The sequence below is a fragment of the Capra hircus genome, chromosome 9 (assembly GCF_001704415.2).
Source record: "Capra hircus breed San Clemente chromosome 9, ASM170441v1, whole genome shotgun sequence".
Lineage (NCBI taxonomy): Eukaryota > Metazoa > Chordata > Mammalia > Artiodactyla > Bovidae > Capra > Capra hircus.
In genome coordinates, this window is record NC_030816.1 from 89,698,979 (window position 1) to 89,719,229 (window position 20,251).

At 50.2% G+C, this 20,251-nt stretch overlaps 1 protein-coding gene and 1 long non-coding RNA gene across 16 annotated transcripts in view; one reads left to right on the top strand and one right to left on the bottom strand.

Moving 5' to 3' along the window:
• LOC108636755 lies at positions 564-19,441 on the bottom strand. Of its 2 annotated transcripts, none has more exons than XR_001918574.1 (2): positions 19,398-19,441; positions 564-2,338 (listed from the first exon to the last, which is right to left on the bottom strand). It is a non-coding gene; the product is annotated as an uncharacterized LOC108636755 (long non-coding RNA). The 2 variants fall into 2 exon arrangements; XR_001918573.1 differs by lacking the exon at positions 19,398-19,441 and adding an exon at positions 2,517-3,131.
• Positions 19,035-20,251, top strand: part of AFDN (afadin, adherens junction formation factor) — a 111,690-nt gene continuing 110,473 nt past the window's right edge. For all 14 annotated transcript variants that reach the window (XM_018053469.1, XM_018053478.1, XM_018053473.1 and 11 more), the window contains exon 1: positions 19,035-19,363. In XM_018053469.1, the coding sequence (XP_017908958.1) occupies positions 19,259-19,363 (105 nt within the window). In that variant the 5' untranslated portion in view covers positions 19,035-19,258. The remainder of the gene's footprint in view (positions 19,364-20,251) is intronic.

The following is a 20,251-nucleotide window of genomic DNA, read 5'->3' on the forward strand; positions in this document are numbered from 1 at the left end:
CTTCCCGACCAGTGTCCTCGGTGGGCTTCCCTTCTTCCTTCTGTCCATCAGTGCGGGACCCCCCAGGACTCATCTAGACTTCTGCTCACTCCAGGATCAGTGGAGAAGCTAGAGCCCGTGGAGGCCCCAGCCTGTCAGGAGGCGACGGCTCCATCCACCGGTTCACTCCCCTTCACCCCCCCTTTCTGCAAACTTGGTCCCATTTGCTGTGGGACCGGAGCTGGCCTTCTGCGGTGCAGCACGCCGTGGGGTGGAGGACGGGCAGGCCGGGGACATGGGAACCAGAAAAGGGGGTCGGAAGACGCAGCTAAAGGCGTCCGAAGGGCGATGGGGGCAGGAGGGTGGGGCTGGGGGTCTTCACACCTTGCAAGGAGCAAAGAGAGCCTGGGCTGCTCCCAGGGATCCTCTGGTCCTGAGCTGGGCCTCTGCGGTGGGGGTGGGGGCTGGGGGCGAAGGGTGGGGGTTCAGGACGGAGCCACTGGGCTACACTAGTTCCTGAGCACCAGGGTGGCCCCCACTGGGCAGGCACCTCGTGGCTGATCAGGCGACTCCAATCGGACACCTTCTGCTTCCACGTCTTTATTAGGGGCGCCACCCACCTGATGCCCAGAGCTGGGAAGTCAGTTTCTTTCTTCTTTTTGTACTGGACTGGCATGCGAGTCCAAGCCGGTGCGCTCCCAGCCAGAAGGGTGGCACACCGCTGAGGGCTCAGCCGAGGAGAGTTCTGTGGAGGCACAGACTTGGGCACGGCCGCGGAACGTGGAGGGAGGGGGGGTGGGGGAGGAGCCCCTCGGTGGAAACACCCAGAAGGAGAGGGGCGCAGCACTTCCCTCGGGGGCCAGAGGCGCGGGGCGGGGGTGGAGTGGGATTTCTTCCGGGCTGTGGACAGCGATCTAAAATTGCTGGTGGTCACAGCTGCACGAGTCTGCGAACGGAGCCCTGACCGCCGCGTGGTGTTTACACGGGTGAGCCGCAGGTATGCCAACTGTAGCTCAACGCGTATCTGAATATACAGGGCGGGGTGGGGGATGGAGCTTCCGGACCGCTCGGAACTAAGCGACAAGGGAGGCGGTACCGCCTGTTGGCCCCAGACTGGAGGGCACGGACCAGTGATGCTGGACCACGAGAGGGCGGCTGTCCCGAGGGCCCCTCGGCAAGAGCCGAGTCCAGAGGATAAAACCACTGCGAGGCGGCAGGAAGTTGGGGAGCAGCGGGGAGAGAGACCCCACCCTCTCTCTGCCCCCTACCCTCCAGCCTGTGCCGTCTGCAGTTCACAGCGGGGCAGGTCACCCCCCCGGGGCACAGAGCGGGGCAGGGAAGGCTGGCTGAGAGCAGGCAGTAACAGGAACCGCGAAGTCCCTTCCTCCATCGTCCATACGTCACGAGGACCCTCATGAGGCCAGGCCTTGAGCTTCCTAACATCCTGCCCCTAGTCTCTCTACAAGCCAGCCAGGGTGGGGGGCAGTGAGACCCCGAGGACGCGGAAGGGGGCACACGCGTAGAGAACTGAGCGTTGGGAAGACAGGCGCTGTCTGCCCAGCACCTGCATGCGGGGCGGGTCCGGCTGACCCAGGCTGCCCCGATCTCGGGCGCTTCTGGTCTGTTCTCGCCCAGATGGTGGGTCCCGCCGCCATTCTCAGACAACAAAGGCGGCAATCCCCACGCTTCATGTTGGTGTCGCTCGTGGCCCGGTTGCAGCCAGACCCGCCAGAGACGCGAACAAGGCACTCGCAGGCAGAAACGTGTCCCAGAGTAAGAGGGAAACTGAAATCTTCTCTGACAAACAAGCTGCAGTCAGGCTCACGGGTGTATGATCTGGGGGAGGGGCTCGAAAGGAAACTGCCCAGAAGCACGTTACAAAGACGTCCTCCACTGGGACCAAACTCAGCACAATTGGGTGGTTTTTGGATGCTTTCCTTAAACAGAAGTTACGATAAGATGTGTTGACAAAGAAGTGCTATATCACGTGGTGTGATATTTCATTTCTCTGTGAAATTTTTTTACGAGAAGCTCTGGCAAGAATTCTCAAACATTGTGAACTCTTGTAGGGCAGTGATCTCACATACAATCAATATCCAATATTGGCAGAGGTCCAGCAGGCAAGGGTGCAGTCACAGAAGTTAGGGGGACTCCGCCCTGTCTTCAAATGGAAACTAGAAAGAGGAAGCCGCCACAGTGCTTGTGAGGCTTTCGGGAGAATCCACCCCGAGAACACGACACGGCTCGCCTCGCGTCACGCTGCGGTGCCTGGCGAGCCCTGGGAGTCACCTTGTACCTTCATGAGATCCAGCTCTTGTTCTTCTTTTCATGATCTATTTATAGCCTCCTTTTCTGTTTCCTGTCAACAAGAAACACAGGACAAAATTAATGCGTGATGGACATTCTTTGCTTGCATATTTCTTTTTAAAACACACGTGCTGTACTGTACAAGGTGCACATTTTATGGAAAATGTTTAAAATAGGTCCCGACACCAGATACTCGGATACCACCAGACAGGGAAAAAGGTTCAGTCTACCCTCGGAGATACTTGAACAGCCGACTTGAGCTGCGAGAAAAACGCTGGAAAATGCACTTCCTTTTCATCTGCCTGTGTGTCCCGGAGGTGTAATTAGGATATGGAACTTGAATCTCATTATGGGTATCAACTGAAACCTAAAAGAAGTAATGATGAGTTGACAAGTATTTATAGTGAAAAAAACGCTCTTGGTGTCAGAGAGGAAGGGAGCATGACTTTGAGAGACTGGCATTTGCCAGGGTGATCGAGTGCTTCTGCCCATCCTCCCAAAAACCTGAAGGTGAGCATCAGCAATGAGGAACGGGTGAGGCTTCACCCTCCATGGAAGCTGGAGGGTTATCCTGGCACGGTGCCAGGGAAGCTGGCGGAACACAGGAGCCTCCAAGCTTAGAGTCAAAGGGCCCACTACTCCCAGCTCAACAGGCAGTCTGAGTTCCATGCCTACCTCTGTCCCCCACCCGCAAGTACCATGGGGGTTTGAGTCCCAGGGGACCAACTCCAAGCCCAGGGTCCCCCAATCTTTTATGATGGGCTGCAAACAACCTGCCACCGACTCCAGAGGGAGACACTGTTCACTACAAAGGAAAGTCGCTCAGTCATGTCTGACTCTTTGTGACCCCATGGACTGTAGCCTACCAGGCTCCTCCATCCATGGGACTTTGCAGGCAAGGGTACTGGAGTGGGTTGCTATTTCCTTCTCCAGGGGATCTTCCCGATCCGGGGATCGAACCCAGGTCTCCCATATTGCTGGCTGACGGTTTACCGTCTGAGCCATCAGGGAAGCGAAAACCTGCCCCTTGAGATTCGACGGAGGGAGCTGCTCCACCCCCCTAGGCTGTTTGCTCCGCCTTCATCCTGGGAAAGACGGCTGTGACAAAGATCAGTGCTCCATCAGTGCGAGAACCATGTCGCGACGGTGGGCAATCTGCTTCCAGTTATTACAGATACATAAATCAAACATCGCAAGGAGATCCAATCAGCCCATCCTAAAGGAAATCAACCCTGAATATTCATCGGAAGGACTGACGCTGAAGCTGAAACTCCAGTACTTTGGGCACCTGATGTGAAGAACTAACTCATTGGAAAAGACGCTGATGCTGGGAGAGATTGAGGGCAGGAGGAGAAGGGGACAACACAGGATGAGAGGGCTGGATGGCATCACTCAATGGACATGGGTCTGAGCTAACTCCAGGAGATGGTGATGGAGAGGGAGGCCTGGCGTGCTGCAGTCCGTGGGGTCACAAAGTGTAGGACATGACTTAGCAAGTGAACAACAAGAAAAAATTAAACACTGAGGAAGGCGTCCGAGCTGCTTGAGCTCACAAAGCTGAAGTTGAAGCATCAGCATTTCAGTGCAAGTGGGTCTGACTCCTGCACTCATCTCTACCAGACAGCTGCACAGCACCCTTCCACGTGAGCGAGAAATCGTAATACAAAAAGGCAGTATACCACAGACGCCAGAACTTCCCTCCTAGCTTCCTGAGTATCTAGATTTTTCAGTGACAGGTCTATTACCGTCAATGCTTTTAAACAGGCCTCACAGCCTGGCACTACCATCCTGCGTTTTTCATATGCAGAACATGAAACACAGAGGGAATACCAGCAGGGGAATCAGAGTTGTAGCAGAAACAGGGCACATCCTGACAGAGATTGCTTTCAGCTCTGGGACTCCGGCCCCCAGCTCTGGGACTCCGCCCCCAGCTCTGGGACTCCGCCCCCAGCTCTGGACTCTTCAGACCAGGCCACTTTCCCCACTACTGGATGTGGCACCTGAATGTGGGCACATTATGCAATTTTGTTCTTGCAAAGTCAATAATATTACATTAATATTTCTCAATAGCTTGATTGTTCTGGTCTCTAAACAAAATTTCTATGTCATTATTATGTGTGCATTTCTGCAGGGATTTCTTACCAGACAACACTTTTAAAATATATATTTAAATTTAGAGAGTATAATTCATTTCTAGACACAGAGAAAGATTTTACACAGTTGAAATGTTATGTACTATTTCCAATATTGATTGCTGATTTACTTCTAACATGTTTGTGCTATATTTGCCCATGAAAAAAAAAGCAGCAAAATTGCAAAATGAAATCTTCTTAAAAAGGATCAGGAAAAAAAAGGAGCCAGATTCTTGCCTAAGCCTAACTACTTCAAGAAGTGAAAACCACACAGGAAACCACTTTGACCAAGCCCACAACATTTAGCAGACATATGACATGACCGGGGTTTCCGATAGGGGAGAATCTTTTTTGCCAGCTTTACTGAGGCATAATTGACATACAATAAACTGCACATATTTAAAGAGTATGCTTTTTTTTTTAGTTTTCACATACATACACACCCAAAGAAATATCGCCACAGTCAAAGCTATTGCCTTGTGATCCATTGCAATCTTCATTTCCTCCCCTCCCCAGACGTGTGTGCTGTGAATATTCGAGACTTGAGTAGAATCTTGGCATCTCATAAAACCTCAGGCCTGAATGTTTCCAAATTAAAGCTTCTCAGGTTAGCTGTGAAGTTTCACATTTTTAATTTGCATAGAAAAGCAAGATAAGTTACCCTCTATTTTTAATGAAAGCTTTCAATTTAATAATTACATCATTCAAAATACATTATCCAATTTTAGTTATATTTAATAATTTAGGAAGATTTCTTCATTGACTAAGAATATATTTTAGAAATATTAATTGTACATCATTACCCTGCAACTTTCTTTTCCCCTTTCAACAAAATGAACTAAGGCAAGAATGTTTTAATCTATAAAATTATTATAAATGTTAGCACCTTATGTACAAAGCACATTGGGTAGGAATAACTAAGTCTCTTATTGGAATGGTTGTATTTTGATCATCGTATAGGATTTGTATGACAACCGTTTTCATTTTAAAACAAAACTGTTCTGCAACATGGACAAACCCTGAAAACACACTAAGTGGAAGAAGCCAGTCACAAAAGACCACATACGGCATGACGCCTTTTAAATGAAACATCGAGAATAGGCATCAACGTGGAGACAGGTCAGTGTTTACTACGGTTGTGGGGGTTGGGCAGGATGAGGACTGACTGCTAACCGGTTTGTGGGAGAAAAGACGCTCTGACATTACTAGTGATGTTTGCACGACCCTGTGAGTGTACGAAAACTCACTGAGATGTACCCTCGTAAAGGTGAATTTTATAGCATGTGAGTTATGTTTCAATAAAGTGACTATTTTTAAAAAATTTGCTGAACTTCCTGAAAAATGCCAATAAAGCCACCTTCCATTCTAATAATGTGAGTCTCCTTGACCTCTCACCTGATACTCAGCGCTTCCCGTCATTCGTTGTCAATTTACTATATATATTGGAATTCAAACTGCAATCTTGTCTTCTTCAATTAATAATGGTGTGCAGAAATTTATAATTTAAAATTGCTTCTTGAAAAAAATTTTGTTATTAAACAAAAAGAATCCATTTCCAGAATCCCAGTGGAAACAGAAGGACTCAACCATAGAAAATTCTCTACTAAACTGCTGACATTTATGCTTTAAAAGACACTAATGATACTCAAGCTTCTCATGAGAAATACTGAAACTACACAGTACCTGGTACTGTTGAGTTAGAAATGTATGTATTCCTGACCTCTCTGCTAGCCTAGTGAAAAAGTCATGGTCTCAGGATGTATTAACACCTAAGGAGAATTTACTATCCAAACAACAAACTCCTTCCATCTAATCTAAAACTTCCTTCCACCTTTCCTGGTGGCTCAGATGGTAAAGCTTCTGCCTGCATGTGGGAGACCCAGGTTCAATCTCTGGGTCAGGAAGATCTCTTGGAGAAGGAAATGGCAACCCACCCCAATATTCTTGCCTGGAGAATCCCACGGATGGAGGAGCCTGGCAGAAGGAGCCTGGCATGGGGTCGCAAAGAGTTGGACACGACTGAGCGACTTCACTGATGAAGGTGAAAGAGGAGAGTGAAAAAGCTGGCTTAAAGCTCAACATTCAGAAAATGAAGATCATGGCATCCGGTCCCATCACTTCACGGCAAATAGATAGGGAAACAATGGAAAGTCATTTTCTTGGGATTCAAAATCACTGCAGATGGTGATTGTAGCCATGAAATTAAAAGATGCTTGCTCCTTGGAAGAAAAGCTATGACAAAGCTAGACAGCATATTAAAAAGCAGAGACATAACTTTGCCAACAAAGGTCTGTATAGTCAAAGCTATGGTTTTTCCAGTGGTCACGTTTGGATGTGAGAGTTGGACTATAAAGAAAGCTGAGCACCGAAGAATTGATGCTTTTGAACTGTGGTGTTGGAGAAGACTCTTGAGAGTCCCTTGGACTGCAAGGAGATCCAACCAGTCCATTCTGAAGGAGATCAGCCCTGGGTGTTATTGGAAGGACTGACGCTGAAGCTGAAACTCCAATATTTGGGCACCTGATGCAAGGAATTAACTCACTGGAAAAGACCCTGATGCTGGGAAAGATTGAAGGCAGGAGGAGAAGGGGACGACAGAGGATGAGATGGTTGGATGGCATCACCGACTCAATAGACATGAGTTTGAGTAAACTCCGAGAGTTGGTGATGGACAGGGAGGCCTGGTGTGCTACAGTCCATGGGGTTGCAAAGAGTCGGACATGACTGAGGAACTGAACAACAACTATCTAAAATGTGAGTTACTCTATATTTGTTCATTCTATCCTTGATATTTAAGTATGCATTAAATAAACCAGAAAAAAAGGAAAACCCTTGAAACCAAAAATTGTCCCACATTTCAAAGCAGTTAGATACTCACTCAGGTCAAAGGTAATTGTAGACATTATATTAACAACTAAACTTTTTCAGCCTATGATTTTGAACTTTTCTGATACATAATTGGCTTTTTAAAATTGATTTTTTATAGATTTATATAAAAATCAATCTAAAATTTTTTTAGAAATATAAGAATATTATTGTGTAATAATGTTATCAAATTATTTATAGCGACCGTTTGCCTTGTTAACTACCTTAAAAAATAAATATCTGTGCCTTATTTAGAAGAAATCAAACTGGTAAAATTACTGGGTAGAAAAATTTATCTGTTCAGTCTTGTAATTATTCTATAAATGGCAGAAAAGTAAAAATAAAATCGTACCCTCTGGGATTAGTTTAGGGTTGTGCATTTCCTATACCAAGAAGAGAAAACAATGTCGGTGGAAAGGCTTTCCGTCTGGGGAGCCCTGCGTTGGTGTCACCGCAGAACTGCGGTTCACTCATCCACCTCGCTTCAGAGGCATCGTGTCGAATATTCAGACTACAAACCTGGCTTTCAGGGAACAGTCCGGGGGACTTCCCCGGTGGTCAGGTGATTAGAACTTCACCTTCCAGCGCAAGGGGGTGCAGGTTCCATCCCTGGTGGGGAAGCTGAGACCCCACATGACTCAAGGTCCAAAAAACAGAAACCATGTATTGATGCAAAACTAGCCAGAGTATACACTGTTACATGAAAGCCACACGGGGCAGAACAGGGGATATGGAGTCACACAGAGTCGGACACGACTGAAGTGACTTAGTAGCAGTAGAGAACGCAATTTAATCATATGCGCAGAAACATCCTCGAAGTACAAAGGAAACGAAAAAAAAAATAGTTTACTTACATGAAATGGGGGTCAGATGTGGAAAAGAGAAATAAGACAACTTACAATACCTTTGTAAATAGTCTTGATTTTTGGTCCACATCAATGTATAAGCAAGTAACAGTCTTTTTAAATGAATAAAACTATTGTCCCTTTTGACTATTAAAAAAACAAAACATAAAACAGAGGTAATAGTGTAACGAACTCAATAAAGACTTTAAAAAGGTCCACGGGTCAAAAAGAAACTTTGAAAAGAAAGAGGCTTCGGCGGCATTAGTAGCCAAGGGCAGTTTGACATTCAGAGAGGGTCACCCCAGGTTATGTCCACAAACCGAGCAACGGAGCAACGGAGCTCAGGAGAAGGGGCCCCAAAGCCTGGTGGGTGGGGGATCGCTTCCGGTGGGAGGGGCGCGTCCACCTGTGACTCGAAGTCAACGACTGTTCTGCAGACAGGCCAGGCTGTGCCCTGGTAATAAGGGCCCTAAACTGCCATGTTCAAACCCACCGAGGGGCCCAGGAACCCTGCAGGGTCAGCTGGGGCTGAGACGGCTGCTTGGCTTTATGGAGCCTTCATTCCCACGTGGACTAAGTCACTGCAGGGCAAACAGGGCTGGACGGTCAGTCACGGGCCCCTCCTCCCAGAAGAGACACACTTTACACCATTTCACTGTGAGCTGCCTGACCTCACACATGGAAGGTGACGTTCTGCATGTTTGAGAGAGGAAAACAGAAACCAGTCCTCGGTGCTAAGGTCTAAGGGGGTCGGTGAGGGTCCCCAGCGGTGGGTCTGAAGGGGGCTTTCCCCTGAAGGGATGAGTGAAGCTGGCAGGTACGGGGCAGAGGGCGTTTGTAAGATGGAGTCAGGGACAACCTGCCTGGAACGCACACGTGAGACAGTAGGAACTGAGCTAAAAAAAGGAACTGGGCTGGGTCAACTTGGATGACTTGCTTTTACTGGTGCGGACAGAGATATGATCAGAGCAGCGTGTTGGGAAGATGGAGACGGTCTGGCCTGGGGAGAGGGTGTGTGAAGGACCTGTCAGGTGGGGAGAGTTATAACCAGAGCTGTAAGGCTGGGAGCCCGGTAGGGAAGAGCAGGAGAAGGCAGGCAGGGCCCTGAGGCCAGAGGGACACGCCCCCGAGCCAGAGGGACACGCCCCCGAGCCAGGCTTTCCCAGGAGGCCTGTGCCGGGCGGTGGGGGGTGGGCAGCGAGGCACCCCGAATCCCGCACGTGGAGCCCAGCTGGAAAGGTGGCTGAGGGACTCAGGAGAGGGTGAGCACGCACTTGCTCTCCCCCACGTCTAGGATGCAGAGCTTAGACATGTACGGTATATACCGACTGCCGTGTTGCAGGGCAAAAATCACAGGGAACCACAGCCCAAACAAGGACAAGACAGTCAGCTCTCACACATGCTGTGCTTGAAACCCTCCCAAGGCTTGCTTCAATACTCTGCGCAAACGGAACTGCTAATGTAGTGTCTTTTAATAATTCAATTTGCATACAGTTAAAATTTAATGATTTTTTTTTCTCCACACACATAAGCATGAATACTTCTGTACTGTTTCACTTCCATCCAAGTCTGTTTAAAAAAACATTTAGTTTTCCCCTAGACTTTCCTTCTCTTCGTGTACCTTTTTAACACCCTGCCGGACCAACATTCATTCAGTGGCCTTCCCAGGTGGCTCCATGGGTAAAGAGTCTGCGGTGCAGGAGATGCGAATTCCATCCCCAGGTGGGGAAGATCCCCTGGAGGAGGAAATGGCAGCCCCCTCCAGCAGTCTTGCCTAGAGAGTCCCGTGGACAGGGGAGCCTGGTGGGCGACAGTCCATGGGGTCCCAAAGAGTGGACGGGACTGAACACTCACATGCCAGCGTTCAAAAGTAAAATGAAGATGTTCCTACAGCCATAGGCACTTGGAGAATGCATTCTCATGCTTACCTTTAACTTAAAGCTTGTGATCAGCTCTGTCAGACGGGTTGTTGGGGTCACTGCCATCATGAAGTTTACTGTTCACTGAGGAAACTGCGCCTCAAGAGAGCTACCAGGACCCCGTCCGCTATCCGATGATTTGGAGATGGACCTCACACTTGAGGGCTTGACTTTCCCCAACAACCTTCTCATTCTAGCACCTCTGATCACACGCATAAAACCGTTTCCAGGCCAGTTCAGTGATACAAGGGAGCCGGCTTCACCCAGGAGAAGGAAGAGGCATCACTGCAGCTGTGTGACATTGGGAAAGTCACAGTCTCAAGGTCAGAAAGGACCTCAGTGGTCCCCTGAGCCAGTGATGATCTGACCTGACTCTCAGAAGCGTGTACTAGCCCTGCATTTTGATTCTGCGTCTGGGATCAGGCAGAGGAAACAGCGGTTTCAGAAGTCCTCTGAGATGTGAACACTGAGTTGATAGTTGATGACTTTAAGGAATGACTGTCCAGTTTCACAGTATGACAATATTAGGGGAAAATGTATTTTAATTACTTTGCCAACAAAGGTCAGTCTAGTCAAAGCTATGGTTTTTCTAGTAGTCATGTTTGGAGGTGAGAGTTGGACCATAAAAAAAGCTGAGCACAGAAGAATTGATGCTTTTGAACTGTGGTGTTAGAGAAGACTCTTGAGAGTCCCTTGGACTGCAAGGAGATCCAACCAGTCCATCCTAAAGGAGATCAGTCCTGAATATTCATTGGAAGGACTGATGCTGAAGCTGAAACTGCAGTACTTTGGCCACCTGATGCGAAGAACTGACTCACTGGAAAAGACCCTGATGCTGGGAAAGATTGAAGGTTCGAGGAGAAGGGGATGACAGAAGATGAGATGGTTGGACGGCATCACTGACTCGATGGACATGAGTTTGAGCAAGCTCCGGGAGATGGTGATGGACAGGGAGGCCTGGCGTGAGGTTGCAAAGAGTCGGACATGACTGAGTGACTGAACTGATGTATTTTAATATTTAATAGTCCTTGTCTTCTAAGATATTAATACATCTAAGATAGTAATGAATCAGTACGTCTAGTTTTCTGGTTTATTTTTTGGTTCTTGTTTTGAAATCATCTGGGGATGAGGGAAGAGGGCAGAGGGTCCATGAAGCAGGCTTGTGGTAATCGCTGGAGCTGGGTCATGGGGACGGGAGAAGAAGAGCGCCTTCTTACGACTCCGGTGTGTCTCACTGAGGCTTCTGTAAGAAGAAGCTGAAAAACAAAGCTTCCCAGCAAACGCTTTGGTGATGATGCAGCTCCAATGACAGCTCTCTGTGACTTGGACGGTGTGCAACAGCTCCGTCTTAGCGGGGCCGCTGCAGGCACGCACCCACGCGCCTGAGGAACTGGAAACGGCGTGACCGCAGCGGGCGTGCAGAACACAGAGGGGCCGGTGGCCAGCAGCGCGAGTCCTCAGGGACGGTTTGCTCCCCCAAACCCGGGACCTGTCTTCTGGGTCGTCTTTGATCCTGCCCTTTTCCCTTTGCTTCTAGTCTGTTTCCACCTTGACCTTTGCCCTGTAGCTCCACTGCTTTGTACCTGCTCCCTGTCTGAAACTCTTCTAACCTGGAGGCTCATTTTTCCCATTCTGGAAACTCCCCAGTGTTTCTGGCTGCTCTGCGTTTCCTCTGTCCCCTGGAGTGCTGGTGAGACTGAACTCCACCAGCCAACCTGAGGCTCGCAGACGCTTGCGCTTAGGAGCCTCTCTCTTCCCGTTCTGCTTTCCAGACGCTTCCCAGCGCTTTTCTTCCCCCTTTGGTGGTTTTTACGGCAACGCCCACATGGACGGTTTCTAGAATCTGTTTGGTTCTTTATAAATATGTTGCTTTCTTTCTTTGCGTTCTTTGTGGATGTTACTTCATCATATATTCCCTTAAGTTTCCCAGATATTGGGACTTCCCTGGTGGCCCAGCGGCTGAGACTCCGAGCTCTTGGGGCAGGGGCCGTGGGTTCAATCGCAGGTCAGGGCGCTAGATCCCCCAGGACAAAACTAAGACCCGGTTCAGCCAAGTAAATAAACAATTTTTTTTTTAAAGTTTCCCAAACACTTAAAACTTTTTCTAGAATGTTCTACGTTTCCTAGAGTGAGCTCATCTTTAGATTGCTGCTTCTGATGGTCCTTTAGCAGCTGGTCTACACGTGGGCCTTGGCATGTTGGGTCGGTCGGCTCACCCCAGGTCGGGGGCCATCTCCCTTGGCCTCTTGGCGCCTCTCCGCTCACCCCTCTCTCTGGCCTTGCCCTGGTCCACACAGGGCGCTCCTCCTCCTGGAGTGCGTTCCAGACGGGAGGTCTCCCAGAGGCAGCCACTGCAGGGCTCAGCTCGGTTCTAGGCCGGAGGATGTGTCAAGGCTCCTCTCCTCCTGGGGCGTGCTCTGGAGTCCCCGACTTGACTGGAGCCCAGCTCCTGGCAGATCCACTTCCTCAGGCCCCCAGGTCCAGCAGGTAGGTTCCTCAGGCCCCTCTCACAGCTGTGCACCTCTGTCCAGACGCCGATCTTCAGTGATGCCCACGTGGTCTCAAGTGAGCTCTAAACTTACCTTTTCTCTTTATTTTTCACCCATCACTCGTGTATAATCAGAGTTGGAGTCTCTGAGCATAGACCTGTAACACCATCACAACAGAAGCTGACCCAAGCCTTCCACTTCTCGGAATCACTGCAAACGTCCACAGTGCCTTGCTTAAGTTGTGCTGCACAAGCAAACACCTGTGATTCGGGGTTTCTGGTTTCCAGAGACGCTGGTGGGTGAGGAAGAGCTTCCCGGCGCCCGTGGACACAGGAACCTGGCAGGCTACAGGCTACTTTCTGCCTCGGTTTATCTTATTTTTGCTGCTGTGTTTGTACTGTGCTCAGCTGCTAAGTAGTGTCTGACTCCCTGCAACCCCATGGAGTGCAGCCCGTCAGGCCCCTGTGTCTATGGGGATTTTCCAGGTGAGCACACTGCAGTGGGTTGCCATGCCCTCCTCCACGGGAATCTTCCCAACCCAGGGACTGAACTCAGGTCTCCTGCATAGCAGGCAGAGTCTTGACCTTCTGGGCCACCAGGGAAGCTGCTAAAGCCTTAATAATATGCATCCCCTTCATTTGGTATGCTTCTATTTGTTGAAGTACAATTTAATGGGCATTTGCATTTTAATATGTTTTCCAACAATTAAAAAAAAAAGCCAAAGAGACCGATGGAATAAGAGAAAATATCTGCAAATGATATGACAGGCAAGGGCTGACTCTTCAAAATATACACACAGCTCATCCCACTCAACCGAAAAACCAAACTCAATTGAAAAATGGGCAGACGACCTTAATGGGCATTTCTCCAAAGAAGACATGTAGATGGCCAGCAGGCACATGAAAACATGCTCAACATCACTAATTATTAGAGAAATGCAAATTAAAACTACAAGGAGGTACCATCTCACACCAGCCTGAATGGCCATCACCAAAAAGTCTACAAATAACAAGTGCTGGAGAGGGTGTGGAGCAGAGGGCACCGTCCTACACTGCTGAGGGGGATGAAAGCTGGTGCAGCCACTGGGGAAAACAGTATGGAGGGTCCTCAGGAAACGCGAGTTACCATCCGATCCAGCAACCCCACCCCTGGGGATATGCCCAGAGAAAACCAGGATTCAAAGAGATGCACGCACTCGTATGTTCACAGCAGCACGGCTCTCAACAGCCAAGACACGGAGACGATCTAAATGCCCATCGACAGACGAATGGATAAAAGAGGCAGTGCCTACACACACGGACTGCTACTCAGACCCGAAAAGAACGAAGTGACGCCATTCACAGCGACATGGCGCAGCTAGAGATGTCAGACCGAGAGAAGAAAGAGGACAGACCCCACGTGGCACCACTAACACGCGACAGCGTATCTGTGGCTTAGTTGCTCAGTCGTGTCAGACTCTTCGGCGACCCCACGGACTGGAGCCCGCCAGGCTCCTCTGTCCATGCGGATTCTCCAGGCAAGTACACTGCAGTGGGTTGCCATGCCCTCCTCCAGGGGAATCTTCCCCACTCAAGGATCGAACCTGCATCTTCTGTGTCTCCTGCACTGCAGGCGGATTCCTTACTGCTAAGCCACGGGGGAAGCCCAGGGAAGTATATCCAGGGAAACTTCAATAAAAAATAACAAACAAAAGTATGTTTTCCAGCAAAATCATACATATTCCGTATCTCAGCATATATCATACAATTATATATAACATATAAAAGTTTATATATTTATAAGTATTATATATGTGTGTATATATATGCAATATATAAATACCCGTTTTCTGGCAGAACATGGCATGAGACACAGAGAATAACTGTTAATGTTTCTGCACCATTTGCCTTCTTGGGTCTAAGTCACCGGTCTTTCTCCTGACACTCTGGATCTTCTGGAGCCTGAGGGCTCTCACTTTCAGCTCATCACAGAGCCTGGTTTCCGTAAGGCCTCCTGCATTTTCTTTGGCTTTGTTGCATCAGTGACAGTCGGGTGACGGATGCCTACAGAAGCTGCTCAGGTGCTCAAGAGCTCAATTTTAGGAATGAGGCACTCTCCTCATCCAGCTCCACTGTTTGGGACTGTGGTCACAAGAATAGGCAAAAGCTGATGGAAAGCTTCCCAGACCTCCAGGCTCAGGACCCTGCCTCGCGAAGGCCCCGTGCTCAAGTGCTGGCCCGGGGGAGCTGGCCGGCAGCTGTGGATGCTGTGTTTGCGGCCCACAGCGTGCCACACTCGGCAGTCGGGCTGAGGGTGCGCCACCCTCCGTGCGCAGAGCTCTGTGCTGCACTCAGCGCTGGGAGAGGGCGCAGAGTCAGGAACTGCAAGACAGGCCTGGTCACGGGGGCAACCGCACAGCATCACTCCACAGCACATCAGGAGGGGGAGAGAGCAGTGTCCACGCGGTCAATTCTCCGTCTACCACAACACACACACAACAGATACACACAGACACTCAGACACACACACACAGACATAATCTAACATACACTCAGACACAGACAGACACACACACACGGGCCATTTTCTTTACACTCAGTGTAAATATCTTATTTATCTGTTTTAGATAAATAGATTTTTTTTTCCAGCATTATCTTTAGTTTATAAAATGCTAGAGCACACACACTATGGAAGTCTTTCTGAGTTAGTAATATATATATGTATACATACATATTTTTAAATAAGTAAGATTAAATTCTCTTTTTAAGGGCTTTTTATGGCTCTGCTTTCTTTGAAATCTACGTAATCTAAAATTTAACTAAATATCAGGAACTTTGGCATATAATGAGGAGAGTATAAAGTATATATATTTCTTTCAAGTATAAGTATATATTTCTCCATTTACTCAGTAAAGTTAACACATAGGCTACTTTGAGACCTAATCCTCTGGAATTTTTTTTCTTTTTTAAACTGAATTAACCACATTGACCTTCCTAGCCATGGGTTAGGCAAAGGAAGTTTGGTTACTTAACTTTTAGATTAGCAAACTAAATTAACTTTCACTTGCTTTAGCCTACTGAGGAAGGTGGTCTGCCCTAGAAATTCTATTTGAACTTTTATTATACCCCTTTACTTTTCGTTTAAAGATGATCCTCTGAATTGATATATACAAGAAAAAGCTTATAAGATGCTTAGGACAATTACAGGATGAAATATTTTAAATTTGGTTAATTTACTGAAATACGAAATCTATCAGTGGCTAGAAAATGACCCATAGGTCACTAAATATAGTTGATATAGTTATACATAGTTAATATATTTGTATCATTTTTTTATTCTGAGGTGGATTAAGCTCCTGATCTTCTCCCTGGCATTTTCTATTTTCCAGAGCCTGCGAAAACTGGGGCAGGAATAAATTCATTTCGTTTGGTTGGTCTCAGAACATGGTTTTCATAATGCTTCAAAAAATATTTCTAAATGTTCAAAGCTTAACCAGAAATTTAAAATTATCATTATTTATTTGTCCTTATATAAGATATGACATTGCAAGGTTTTATGTAATTTTACAGATATTTAGAATTATTGGTAGGTCAGTGTTGACTTAAACCGGAGCTCTTAATTTTCTTAAAATGTAGCTAAAAATAATACTTATAAAGGAAACCAAAAGGTAAATATACAAATTGGAAAATTAATTTTAAAAAATAGACTCAGATTAAAAAATCTTTTCACCCTCATCCAGTGCAGAGATGTTTGCCTTCAGCCTGGGCTCTCATTCCATACCTCAGTTCTTACCTACATGGCAGGATTAATCATAAACCTCACATGACTTAATTTTCATATAGCATCTCTTGAATAGCACTCACATGTGATTTCCAAAATGTATCAGAATTCAGCAGTGCAATGAGAACAGAGGATGGATGGCATGCCTACTTATTATTCTTATAATGTGGCATCAAAATTAACATATGGCTCAGCACATTTTCTTGGGCCTTGAATAACAACAGCTAGTAGAAGAATTTGTTACCTTTAAATTCTCATGGCCTAAATAGATAGGGATCTTCATGATTTAAGAACTTCCCTGTAGCTCCAACGGTAAAGAATCTGCCTGCAATGCAGGAGACCAGGGTTCAGTCCCTGGTTCAGGAAGATCCCCTGGAGAAGGAAATGACAACCCACTCCAGCATTCCTGCCTGGAAAAGCCCACGGATGGAGGAGACCAACAGGCTATCGTCCATGGGGCTGCAAAGAGTCGGACACGACTGAGCGACTCACACACACACACACATACACACACACACACTATTTAAGAATCATAGGTATTCTATGGGTTTCACCTCGCTTTTAAACCTTTGTTAAGAAACTCACATTGGTTGGGCCCACACACACACACACACTATTTAAGAATCATAGGTACTCTATGGGTTTCACCTCGCTTTTAAACCTTTGTCAAGAAGCTCACATTGCATGGGCCCGCCTATGAACTGTACTGGCTTACGCGGTGGCTCAGACAGTAAAGAAGTCTCCTGCCAAAGCAGAAAATGCGGGTTTGATCCCTGGGTCAGGAAGATCCCCTGGAGAAGGAAATGGCAACCCACTCCAGTATTCTTGCCTGGAGAATTACATGGACAGAGGAGCTATATGCTCATATACTCATAACACCAATGGGGATTTTTAATGAGTCAAAAAATGGTAATAATGAGCTTTGATTCAGAGTCTTCTCTGCATCAAACTGTATGCATTTCATGTATGCTTTATATTTTTATTACAAAAACAACACTGCAGGGAGCTCATTTTTATTTTCCAGCAATACTAAATTTTCCACGTGTACTTATTTCAGACACCAGCAACCTAACTGCCAGCTTTGCAAACTCATTTATTTTTCTCTCTAACAGCCAAGTGATCCTTGCTAACAGCATCGTCAAGAATAAAGCTCTTACTGTTAGAATTCAGCTGACAATATAGCTGATGACCCACATGGCATGCGTGCAACCTAGCTGGACAGCTCTGAACTGGATGGATACTGTGATGTTCACCACAACAAACAAACAAAAAACCAAAATCTCAAAACAGAAAGCGACTTGAGTCTATCAAGAAGCAGAGGAACTAACAGGCATAAAGGAGCAGAATGTCGGAGCAGGGATGTGCTGTTTACACCCATATGCCTTTCTGCAAGTCGCCACGCTTTAATTTCGAGAAAGGAGGCCAGAGATGTATCGAAGAATTCATCCCCCCGTGGCACTGGTTCAACACCGCAGGCTTCTCTGCTGAAAAGCCTCCTTATGAAGCTGAACTGTACCAGTGCTGCAGAAAAGAGGGCTGAAGACAAAACCCAGCAGGGATGGTAGAATTCTCATCTTTCCCAGAAAAGAAGAAATCCAATTGGTGGAGAGGAGAACCTTCTCCACGCTGCAAAAGACAAAGTAATGGCACAAATAAAGAGGCTGTGTTGAACGCGGCTCGCTGTTTTCATCACTTGGCGCGGTATTTCAGAGAGGAGGGCTTTTTGTTCCCACACATCACAGATAAGGCAGGAGGCTGGTTTTACCTGGCCGAGTGCAGCACGGAGATCTGTCTGCTGACAGGTGTTCTGCAGCCAGTTTTTTTTTTTAAGGGTGGAGGGGCACGAGGGAGAGGCAATTAAAAAACCCCTAATGAAATAAACATTCCTAAAATGGACAAAACTTGCTACTGAAATGAATGTGGGGTCTGCGCGGACACCGGGAGCCTGAGAGGCGCCCGCGCAGTGGACAGGCAGTATCCCCCCGCGGGGGCACCTCGGGGGACCCCCCGCCCCGTGACTGGAAGCCTGTGCTAGGAGAGGACGGGTTTTCCGGTCCACACGTGACCCGGACACCGCGGGAAAAACACGGACGAGGGGGCCCAGCCCCGGGCGGGGCGGACAGGGTCACCCCGGAGCTGGCCTGGTCGGGCGCTGCGGGGCCCGTGTGGTCAGCGCGCACAGGGGCTCCGCGCGTCCTGGCCACGGGGCCTCGACAGCCCAGCGCGTCTGGCCGAACCCGGCCCGCCCGGAGGACCCGGTACCGTCCATCCGAACTCCACCCACGAGCCCGACCCCGAGGCCGGCCGACCCAACACATCAGCATATGGACCCAGCCAGCCCGTCTGAACCCAGTACCGTCCGAACCCGGCCCCCCGATCGGACCTGGTACTGTCCCTCCAAACCCCGCCCACCCACAACCCCGGTCGGACCTGCTACCGCCGGTCCAAACCCGGTACCGTCTGAACCCGGCCCGCCCATCTGACACGGGACCGTCGGTCCGAAGCCGGTACCACCTAAACCCGGCCCGCCCGTCTGAATCCGGGACCCGCCTCCGCATCCGGCACGGCCCGCCCCCGGCGCGGCGGTCGGACCCGGCCGCCCGCCGGGACCAGCCCCGCCCGGCGCGCGCGCAGCAGCAGCACCTCGCGGAGGCCGGCGGCGCGGGCGGGCGGGGCGGCGCGGGCGGGGGCGCGCACGGCGGGCGGGGCGGCGCGGGGCGGGCGCTCGGGGCGCACTCACACCGGCCGGCGGCGGACGCGGGGCCGGCGGACGCGGCCGAGCAGCCCGCGGAGCCGAGAGCCGAGGCGGCCGGGCCGGGGCGCGGGGCGCGCGGGGGGGCGCAGGGCGCGCGGAGCCGGGAGCGCGGGGCGCCGGCCGGCGGGACCGAGGCGGACAGGCGGCGAGCCGGGCCCGCCGACCCCGGCGCGCGGCCCCTCGGCCGAGCCGACCCCGCGGCCGGAGGATGTCGGCGGGCGGCCGCGACGAGGAGCGGCGGAAGCTGGCCGACATCATCCAGCACTGGAACGCCAACCGACTGGACCTGTTCGAGATCAGCCAGCCCACCGAGGTGCGGGCCGCGGGCGCGGGCGGGGCGCGCTCACCTGCGCGGGGCGGGGGCGCCCGGACCGGGGGGCGCGGGGCGGGGGCGCGGGGCGCGGCGGGGACGCGGTTGGCGGGGCCCCCGCCCGGCGGACCTTTGTCCCCGGGGCGCGCGGGCGTGTGGCCGGCCGCGGGGCTCGGCGGCCGGGCGCGCACAGCCAGTGTCGGGGAAGTTGTTCCGACCGTGCGGCCCCGCTGATAAGGCGGCCCGGAATTGAACTCCGCGGAGAGGCGGTCCCTCCCATTCGCTGCCGGCGCTCAGGTGGACGGGCGGGCGCCCCTCCCCGCGCCGGCCGTGCGCGCGGCCGCGGGCCCGGGGGGAGGGGAGGGGGCTGGGCGGGGGAGGGGCGGGGGGAGGGCGAGGGTCCGGAGGGGGAGGGGGTCGAGAGGGGGAGGGGCGGGGGTCGGGGCGATCGGGTGGGGGGGGTCCTTGGGGAGGGGCGGGGGGCGCAGGGCGGGGCGCGCACGGGGGCTCCGGGCCTGGCTGGGGGTAGCCCGCCCTGGGTGTGCGCCTGGAAAAGGAGGAAATCTCGCTTGCCTTCGGCCTGGGACAATGGTAGTTGTTTGTGGCAGAGAGGCTGAAAGAATTCCCAGCAGTTTTCTGTTTTTTAAATAGGTCTCCTCCCCGTGCGTTGGTCTGGGAGAGGTGTGGGAGGGCCTTGGAGGGGAGGGCTCGGGGAGGGACCCGGAGAGCCCATCCTCCAGCCGCGCGAGAGACACCTTACCCGGGGCTCGTGTTCTCTTAGGGAATGATTTTACTATAGCATCTATTTCTGATTTGCCCCAGTAGGTAATTGCAAGTTAATACTGTTTACTGAAATGCCGTCTTTAGGGCCCCACTCCTGTTGGACGAATT